General features: G+C 37.0%; 1 protein-coding gene across 1 annotated transcript; it reads right to left on the minus strand.

Annotated features, from left to right (window-relative positions):
* Positions 1–339: 339 nt before the first annotated feature.
* On the minus strand, positions 340–6,659 carry LOC114350852 (uncharacterized). Its single transcript, XM_028301796.1, has 4 exons — positions 6,648–6,659; positions 2,418–2,568; positions 1,812–1,916; positions 340–1,044 (listed from the first exon to the last, which is right to left on the minus strand). The coding sequence occupies exons 1-4, from the start codon at positions 6,657–6,659 to the stop codon at positions 527–529; spliced, it is 786 nt and encodes a 261-aa protein (XP_028157597.1). The 3' UTR covers positions 340–526.
* Positions 6,660–11,162: the final 4,503 nt, after the last annotated feature.

Consider the following 11,162-nt stretch of genomic DNA (forward strand, 5'->3'; position numbering starts at 1 on the left):
TCAATGTTAGTCCGCAAATTGGTTTCCAAATTGCCAATGTCTGTTTGCGTCGACTAAATTTGTAGTAGTGTGGTATTGGTTTGATTTGAATTTATCCAGACCAGAATTCTATTCATACTTATTACAATTAATTCAAGGATGTCTATAATATCAGAGACATTAATTCAAATTCAATAAAGCACATGATTAAAATTTTAAACCCAAGCAAATAATCATTCCATCCTTATTACATTCAAATTGCATGTGGGGCCAATTCTAATGTCAAGAATATTTTTTGCAAACATTAGATACTACAGAATTTACTCGAAGCCAAAAACTTGTAAAATAAGTAGTCGTTTAATAAATCAATATTTAGTAAAGATTCCAGGAATTAGCCCCGCAACGGTACATAAATTATTATTAAAATTTTAGAAGATTTTTGTAACATTAAAATTTATTTCTTGAATAACCTAGTGGGAGACATCGTAATACTATGGGGTTCACAACTAGATAAACTATTTTACATTCATAAACATTAATTATCAAATTAATAAGAATTGTTGTTAGGGCTATTATCATTCGAGCTACTAACTATGCTTGTGTCGACTGTTTTCGTTTCAATGACATTCGAATTGATTTCATCTTTGTAAGAATCGTTATCAGTGGAATTGTATGCATCGTTAACTACGTTATAATCTTCACTTGCATCTACACTATCTACGCTGATTTGGACATCAGATATCCTATCTAAATTTTCACAACTCTTTTCGTCTACATTACTATCACGCGCTGAGCAATCTGAAACGCTCTCTCCTTTCTCAACTATCACATCTACACTAGGTTTGAATTCATCCTTATCTGGTGGTCTTACGGTCGACAGGGTGCTGGACAAGAATGATGATTGAAGATTGTAACCGGGCAGTAACTTTGGTTGCAGTGGTAACATCAGGTCTAGGGAGCCGGTGGTTGCAGGTCTTGGTTGCAGGGGTGGGGCGGTCATCAGAGGTGGTTGCAATGACGCTAAGGATATGGCCCCAGACTGCGTGTTGATGATTGGACTCTCGACTGAAATAGACAAATTGGTATGTGAGATGGATGAAGTAGGAATACTAGCTAATATACGGATAAGTGTTATGTTTAGTTTACTTGATGCATTGAGAGGTAACGAGAGACAGTAATTAAACAATTTTGAATAAGCATTTAACGAACAACCTTTCAATGCAAATAGTATTAGGCTTACAACCATGCTACACAGTCTACTCTAGCACAACACGTGCATTCTACGTGGAATCATAAAGGGTTTTGAGTATTTTCGGTCATTCTTGCAATTTGACATGCATTTACATCATCAAGTTGTTTGAGTCATTATAATTTGAAGCAAGTCAATGACTCAAACAGTTCAAAATTAAATATCAGAATGATCTTTATCACGTTTTATTTACGACACCGTCAAAATATTTTCTGGTGTAAAGTGATGACTTTAGTAACTTAACAACTCATAACAGACAAGTTAAATAGAAAGACAACACATTCAAAAACAACAGACATTCAAAAGAACAATTATTTTTAAGTTTATCTTGCTTACTATTTGTAAAAAAAAGAAAATCCAATAAAAACTACTTCGGTCGATCGATTAATTATTATTTGCCATCGCAATTGTATACTCTAGCAGCGCCATCTCTTAGTAGATTATAAAAACTACGTTCACATCGATTGCACAATAATGAGTTCAATATTCCTATGTCTAAGATATTTGCTACTATCTAGTCATTACAGCAATCGCTTAGGAGGCGAGTTCTCAGACGACTGTAGTATAATGATGTGGGTTTTACCGATTGGCGCTCGGGCTTGCAACGGCTGGGCGGCGGCCGCCGGCGGCCGGAGGAGGTTCGGAGGGCCTTGCAGGGCCAGGCTGATCATGTTCATGCCGTTCACTCCTGGAAAGTAAGGGTGAAGATTTACTCTTTTTAACTCCTTCCAAAAATGGTTGAGGATTAAAAATTTAACTTTATAGGACCGGAGGCAAACAGCAGCAGTTGTTGTATTAATAACAGAGATTGTACAAAGAAGCCAACGTCAACTGCTGGACTATTTTTATAATTTATTAGTAATTTGCTCAACAAAATCATTAATACTCTTAAAATAAACAGCAGTCAAGCATTCGTGACGGACCGTTTCGTTTTTAATTAATTTTAAACATTCGTTTTTAGTCTGAAATCAGTTCAAAGCATTTTGCTTACTTCAATTAATGAAAAGATTAAAATCTATACGTTGGTATTCTTTAAGATTTACAAGAGTTCGTTTAAAAGCTTGTGGCTATCCTATACAAATTGTATCTTTTCGTATCTTAGAAGGCTTTTCTGTATTAGTCTGTAATTAAAATAAAAATCAGTACAAAAAACGCCATCTCTACTCTATCATCAGAACTTCAAACTCACCAAACTTGTTGCTTCCCGGCGACAGTTCCTTCAGAACCACGGGATGTTTCACCGCATTCACGCGCCGGTTGGAGGCGCCAGCGTCGCGCTTTCGGCGGGGTTGCTCGACTGGTAGCACGCGGCGCCTCTTCTTGGGTAGTTTTGACCGGGCCTGCGGATAGATGGCGTTAGTTTAATCATTTGCGTTATTTTACTTGTTTTGTAGAGCTAGCTCCCTAAAGGACAGTTGTGAATTTATTTCTCAATGTGACAGGTAATTTTAATAGTAATATAGGTAATTTTCTTTGAAAAAGTTTAAAATCATTCGCGACTACACTTTGATCAGTGTAAATTAGATCTTTTTTTTGTTTAAACTGTATTAGAGGGAACTGCTTTAGTTTCAAATAGAGAAAGCTTTTGAAAACAAATAAATACCTAGTCTCTTAAGAGCGTTTACGTCTAGCGTGGCATGTCAAGTTTAGGTAATTTCGATGCTAGTTTTATTCACACTAAAATAATTATGACTGTGTGCGTGTTCTCACGCTCTATAGTCAAATCAAAATACTTTGATCCACCATCGTAAAAGTATGCCAGGCTGTCAAGTGACAGCTCAAGGAAACTATAAAATCTTCAAATCTTCCAACACCGACTCCATAATTATAAATAATGGTATACATTAGTCCTAATCAATAATAAATACGTAAATTCTTTATCAAATAGTAAATTATCAAAGGTTTTTTACTATTTTGAGAATATTTTATACAGCCTATGTTCAGCAGAAAAATTTTTGAATTTTAATTGTGAGAGATTTTTTCAAATCGGTTCTATTCAAAACAAACTTTTCCTGTTTACTATTCCGGAAAATGCATAACATTTCATACCCACCAGCTGCAGGGGCAGCTAGTGGGTTATTTGGGGTTCTTCCTACCAGAAGGTGGGTAGCCCCTACACCCACTAAAAACCTGACTGTTTCTGCCATGATCCATATAAGTGATATGAGGGAACGCGGGACATCGCCATTGGCTGTTGCCTGTAGCATTCGTCCTTAGCCGCCACCAGACACCTCCATGTCTAGCGACCGAGGCCTGTTAGGAAGGGACAGTTGGAGACCATAAGCTGTCCTCTTGCGCAAAGGGTGTCGGCCTGCCTTAATACCGTTTCTTTTGTGTAATTTCTTTATTTTCTTTTTATGCCATATTATGTGGTGTACATAAAAGTGTGTTCTATCTATACAGAAATAAACAACATATTGACATAGTGATTTTGCAACCACTCTCCAAACTAAAATATTCAAAGATTTTATTTATTCACTTTATATTAGAGACAATGTAATACAGTTACTAGAGATGAGACGTATTTACTAGAACAGATCCACACACTAGGTATTTTACAGTACTAGGCGGCACCTATTCCAATTTTTAAAATACTTGATCCACCTAGTATTTTATAAATTACACGATTTCCGACCCTACTGTCAAAGTAATACAGGTTATTATTGCGTAATCCGTAGTCGTGTATTACGCGCACCTAGTATTTCTCGCTAAGCTTATGTGTGAACGTAGAGATTCACTCCGTCTCTGTCTGACCAAACAAATTTGAGCGCGACGAAGCAAACGCACACAAACGTAGTCAAACCATATTCATGTAAATAAGAAAAAATATGTAAATATTTTTATGAAATTGATATCTTTTAAATACGCCAACTTTTAAGATGACAGTCCTAAGCCTGTTGAAGTATGAAGGGAGGAATAATTATTATTCAATTTCAAATTGCATTATTCATACTACGGTTGTATCTTTTCAAAGAAAATTGTATTTTAAAGTCATATTACGTGGATTAGTCCGCACTAGTCGCGTCAAGTATGCTAAAATACTACGTACTAGGTGGAACAGGTATTTGGATCGAGTTTTAATAAATACTAAGAATAGGTGCACCTAGTATCAAATTTACCTAGTATAACCCATCTCTAACAGTTACCCATTAAACTAGCGGCCGCCCGCGACTTCGTACGCGTGGATCCCGTTTTACCCCCTTAGGGGCCCGTTCCCGTGGGAATTTCGGGAATTCATTTCTTAGTGCACCTCTACGGTACATAAGCTACGTCCCTTCCAAATTTCAAGTGCCTACGTTTAGCCGTTTAGGTTGTGCGTTGATATGTCAGTCAGTCAGTCAGTCAGTTTCTCCTTTTATATATTTATTTAGAAATACTGCAGCTTATCTCACCAGCCGTGCAGCGAAACTAGTGTGTAACTTTCATCCGTATTCATAAACATTACTATGAGGTCTCACAGTGTGCGTGGACGCACAGGGTGACACACGAAGCCATCACAGAGGTCTATTCAACGCTGTGCTGATTTGCTGCTTCACTTAAGCAAGCATCGTTTGTGAATACGGGCGCTTAAGTAATTAGATTTAGAACATAATTAAGATATTTCAAACAATCTAAATAATAAATGTTTATTATTCTGAAAGGAAACCTTAATTCGAGTGGAAAGAAGAACGGTCACGCCCCATACAAAAAAAACCCAGACCCGACAGAAACGAGACGTACCTCAGTTTTTTTGTCATGTTTTAATTAGTTAAATTATATATTTTTTATATTCGAAATCTATGTATAACACCAAAATATTACCCTTTGTTTTTGTTTAGGCGTTATACAAAAACTAATACAAAATGCTTATTTATCACCAAAATTGGTAAATGTATGTACCTAAATGTCTATTACAGCTGCTATGGAATGTATCTAGGTGACCTGGAGATACAACCGGATTATACAGGGTGGTTATACATATGGAACGATAAGTGATCTCACTCGATTATTTCTAAACTATACAAGATATCGAAAAACTAGTTACTGATTCTGAAAGNGGGTATTTCACCTTCTTTTAATTTGTGATTTCTTAGTGTAAAATGCTTAAATCTAAAAATTTTCTCAGATAACTATTTGCCCAAGGATCTATGCTATAGGATATATATGTTTGTTAAATCGTTTTCATAGTGTTTTTATAAAAAAATCAGCTTGTAAACTGACGCTAAAGTGGAAATTTACAAAACCTGTGTGGACTTATCTGGATAGAATTCTTAAATGCTAAACTGATCGCAATATTCTCTCAATTAACTATTTAGACGACGAAATTGTCTAACTATTTATGCCTATAATATATTTGTAGTATTACTGGTTAATGATTGTAACGAGTTGAAAAAGTACTGTTTTTGCGCCAAACGGCGTAAACGCTCTTAAATATAAATGAGCCTTGATAATTACCTACACTTAATTTAAGTAGGTACTTCTTGATATTCTAAATTAGGCATTATTTTCTTTTCAAATAAGTAAACAACCTCTTACATTGTTTATCTTACGAAATGTTATAGACAAAGTATTAAAGCTATTAGAACAATGAAGAAATCTAGAAATAGTATAGCATGCCTCTTACTAGAATTATTTACACATCTGCTAAACACATTGTATGTAAGGTAGGTAAGGGGTCCTTAGGGGGCTTACAGTAAAAACATTCTATTATTCATAGTACTACTTATCTTAATACTTAGTGATGGTTTTACAGTACACGGGAAGAATGAATTAGTTCTATTATATGCTTTACTGAAACTATACGATTTTGCATCGTTCGTTCGTTTCAGCGACAGTTTCATGACGTCCACAGCTGGACAAAGACAGTTATGTATCTGAAAATTATAAATTCACCAGAAACTTTTCAGCATCACTCAGTAAACTACAACATTGTATAGCTACGTCAAACCTGACACCTTTTCAGGAACCGATGACTAGCAAAGCCTACGCCAATATTGTTTATTTGATTTAATTTGAAATATTGTCACCAGTGAGCGCTAAGCCTAACGCAAACCGTCTGCGACAAACAAGATCCAATCAAATTACCTTAACACCTCCAAAAGGAATAATAATATTTTCAGCAAACTTATTCCTCTGTTTTTCGCGATAGTGCCCGTAAAATGGGGAATTTTCGTATTGTCACAATGTATTCAGCGAAGATATTGTAATGGGCCGACTTTGTTTTTGGGCAAAAAATAAGGTTACCTATCAATAAGGTTGAAGTTAGGGCCGCAACAGACATTCTACTTTCCGCATCGGCGATCGGCGATTTTGCGTATCAATGCTGAATCACGTTTTGGCGACTCTCTGCGTTCGATCGCAGTATCGGAATCGCACGTGCTTCGACGCGGTATTGGAATTGCGTGTTTTAGCGACTCTATCGAGCGGCATAGCGATTTACCTGCGGCTTCATGCGCTTCGGACACGGTAAGGGAATAATTTTAGCAACGCTCCGATGCTGGATAGGTAAAACTTGCCTGGCGTAGACGTGTGATGCCTAATGATCGATGCCACCGGGCATCCGAATGTGTGCGGAGTGTAACGTTCAGGCGCTATGTCGAGCTTCCAAAAAGCAACTTAATTGCCGCGTTTGTTTTCAAGTGTGCAGTGTGATCGCTGCATTCAGCTTCTAAAAAGCGACTAAATCGCCGATCGCCGATGCTGATAGTAGCATGTGTACTGTGGCTCTTATGTTCTATTTATTTGCACAAAGAATATCGGTACGATGAAAACTGATAATATAGAGTACATTAGCCCTTAGCTTGTCCACGTGTAATTTGGTATAAAACAGAAGTCTTAACGCGCTGGTCCTAAACAAACTTTTTACTCCGCCGCTTAGAAAACCGATTCTGAAAATTAATTTTAGCATCGACTCTAAAAAAACAATCAAGGTAAATATTTATCCTAATATTGAGTTTAGAATAAATTATGTGATGCAAATTTTCATATTTTTGATTTTTCCTATGGACTTTTAATATTAGGCGTAAAAGCGAAAGAAAACAGTAACGTAAAGGTCATAGCACACTTATCAACTCGGACATCAACACCGTATCGCCTTTCGCTGCGAGGCGACGCGTTTATGTTCGGTGCGAATAAGACAGGCGTTGCAATACGAAGTTTCATACAAAAAATACTGAACGCCTCGAGTTGATACGGTATTTTTTTACAATCCGTTTCCGGTTTGATAAGTGTGCTTCATCCTTTAGTCTGTCTTACTTTCGCATTATTATAATAACATGTAAAATACTTCATGAAAATTATACTTATTACTCGTATTATGAAACAATTTGTCAACTCCAAATTAAATCAGCCAGTGTACCAACATTAACGTTCGAGCGACTTACTAACTCACTAAAACAGTAAGTAAGACTCATTAGTTCTCTCTGTCTTAAGTTAAGCGGCTAATTTGTGGCTCACTTAAGCCAGCTCGAGGAGTTCATTAAGCCGGTGCGGTTAATTTTTGTGGCTAATTGATGTGAATTTAATTTAGAAGTACAATGACCGGTGAAATTAGGTAGGTATATGTTTCGTCTGTAAATTAATTAACCTAATAACAATGTTATTAACCTTGAAAATATTATAAGGTATATGCATATACCCATACCCAATTTAAAAAGGTTAGATCACAGAACTATCTGACAGGTGAAGCGAAGTTTCGACAGAACTGGAATATATTCGCTTGGTAGGCTCTCAAAAAGTGACATACAGGGTGTCTTTCTAAATATGGATGAAATAAAAAGGTCAGATTCTACTATGTAAATGCAACATGTTTCCTACGAGAATAATATCCAAATTCTCAAAAAAATTGACATCCTCTTACTAAATTGACGTCGTTTTTAATAGGTTTTTTCTTGGAAGATTTGAACTCTTGGGGAAATTGTTGTACTTTATTGTTTGATCCATACTTACAGAGACATCCTGTATAATATTACATATATAAGAAATATCACGCTACAGAAAATTACTTCATTAGCCTTCAATATCGACGTGAAGAAGACATATTACACACCGCCATTGAGTTTATTTAATTTAAAACCAATCGCATACGACCTTCGAGCAAGCTGTAATAAATTGCTTTTAGATTATTCCCTTTGGTGTGTGTTTTCAGTGTACTAAAGAGACTTTTTGATTAGGTGCGGTTTTAATATAGGTACTTACAGGATTTTGCATAAGAAATAATGATAATATTGAGAAAAACCATAAAAGTAATGATCTGGAATGGGAGCTGAAATATTTTTGTGATTTCAGACACCATCCACCACACCATTTGATTCCATTTTTAATTAAAAGAAAATAAAATACAAGTTAAAATAGCAAAACTATTCCTAGAGAACTCAATAGATGTTAAATACACAGGCAGACATTTTCATTGATAAATCAAAATTATCCACCCCTTTTTAGGGTTCCGTAGCCAAAATGGCAAAAACGGAACCCTTATTGTTTCGTCATGTCCGTCTGTCCGTCTGTCCGTCTGTCCGTCTGTCCGTCTGTCCGTCTGTCCGTCTGTCCGTCTGTCACAGCCGATTTACTCGGAAACTATAAGTACTACAGTGATGAAATTTGATGGGAATATGTGTTGTATGAACCGCTACAAAATTATGACACTAAATAGTAAAAAAAAGAATTGGGGGTGGGGCCCCCCATACATGTAACTGAGGGATGAAAATTTTTTTTCGATGTACATACCCGTGTGGGGTATCAATGGAAAGGTCTTTTAAAATGATATAAAGTTTTCTAAAAAACATTTTTCTTAAAGTGAACGGTTTTTGAGATATCAGCTCTCAAAGTCGTAAAAAGTATGTCCCCCCCCCTCTATTTTTATAACTACGGGGTATAAAATTCTAAAAAAAATAGAGGTGATGCATGCTAATTAACTCTTTCAACGATTTTTGGTTTGATCAAAGTATCTCTTATAGTTTTTGAGATAGGTTGATTTAACTGTTGCTGCTACGGAACCCTTTGTGCGCGAGCCCGACTCGCACTTGGCCGGTTTTTTTTGTTGTTGAATCATCAGGTCATACAAAATTGAACGAAAATAAATAAATGTTGATTTCACATTGCCGATGCAATATATTAAATTCCGTTACCGTAATGAATAAAATGAAAGTACAATAAATTCAGCGAATATGTCAGATATTTCGAACGGCTGAAAATAAAGCTGGAGCTTTTGAAATTTTAATAATATTTTCAGTCAGGCACCATGTAAAAATAAGCAGTAGTTAAAGTTAAAAAGTCATAAGAAATTGTTGATATGAGTGGTAAAAGATATCGTTTACATTCCGTTTTACTTATTGTAAACAATCTCTCCATGTATTCTTTTTTTTTTTTTTTGCCCACTGGCTGATGGGGACAGTCAGTCAGTGGGTTATGTGGGACTCTCCCCGGCCGGGAGGGCGGGGCCTACCCACTAAAACCCGACGGTGTCCTCCGGGGCCATTGATACGAAGCCGCGAGTTATTGTCCTATTGGACATTCGTCCGCGGCTCCGTCTCAGGCTACAGCTCGCTCTTGGGCGAGCCCCTCCAGCTTCGAGGGGAAATAGTGATTCCCCTCGGGTCATCCGCTAACGGCGCCCTGGACACTGGTGCGTCGGCGCCACGGGTCTCGTTAGGCGCCCGCCGGGCATCCCCATACCCGGCGGTCGAGACTCCTAAGGAGGAGCGTGGAGGTTGTAAACCCTCCTGCGACGCCCTGGACTCTCCATGTCCTCTAGGTTGTCTGGAAGAGATCGCTTTAGCGATAATACTGCCTTAATACCGTTTCTTTTGTGTAATTTCTTTATTTTCTTTTTATGCCATATTATGTGGTGTACATAAAAGTGTGTTCTATCTATACAGAAATAAACAACATATTGACATAGTGATTTTGCAACCACTCTCCAAACTAAAATATTCAAAGATTTTATTTATTCACTTTATATTAGAGACAATGTAATACAGTTACTAGAGATGAGACGTATTTACTAGAACAGATCCACACACTAGGTATTTTACAGTACTAGGCGGCACCTATTCCAATTTTTAAAATACTTGATCCACCTAGTATTTTATAAATTACACGATTTCCGACCCTACTGTCAAAGTAATACAGGTTATTATTGCGTAATCCGTAGTCGTGTATTACGCGCACCTAGTATTTCTCGCTAAGCTTATGTGTGAACGTAGAGATTCACTCCGTCTCTGTCTGACCAAACAAATTTGAGCGCGACGAAGCAAACGCACACAAACGTAGTCAAACCATATTCATGTAAATAAGAAAAAATATGTAAATATTTTTATGAAATTGATATCTTTTAAATACGCCAACTTTTAAGATGACAGTCCTAAGCCTGTTGAAGTATGAAGGGAGGAATAATTATTATTCAATTTCAAATTGCATTATTCATACTACGGTTGTATCTTTTCAAAGAAAATTGTATTTTAAAGTCATATTACGTGGATTAGTCCGCACTAGTCGCGTCAAGTATGCTAAAATACTACGTACTAGGTGGAACAGGTATTTGGATCGAGTTTTAATAAATACTAAGAATAGGTGCACCTAGTATCAAATTTACCTAGTATAACCCATCTCTAACAGTTACCCATTAAACTAGCGGCCGCCCGCGACTTCGTACGCGTGGATCCCGTTTTACCCCCTTAGGGGCCCGTTCCCGTGGGAATTTCGGGAATTCATTTCTTAGTGCACCTCTACGGTACATAAGCTACGTCCCTTCCAAATTTCAAGTGCCTACGTTTAGCCGTTTAGGTTGTGCGTTGATATGTCAGTCAGTCAGTCAGTCAGTTTCTCCTTTTATATATTTATTTAGAAATACTGCAGCTTATCTCACCAGCCGTGCAGCGAAACTAGTGTGTAACTTTCATCCGTATTCATAAACATTACTATGAGGTCTCACAGTGTGCGTGGACGCACAGGGTGA

This window comes from Ostrinia furnacalis, unplaced genomic scaffold (assembly GCF_004193835.3).
Source record: "Ostrinia furnacalis isolate ACB-3 unplaced genomic scaffold, ASM419383v2 OfSCF0995, whole genome shotgun sequence".
Taxonomy (NCBI): domain Eukaryota; kingdom Metazoa; phylum Arthropoda; class Insecta; order Lepidoptera; family Crambidae; genus Ostrinia; species Ostrinia furnacalis.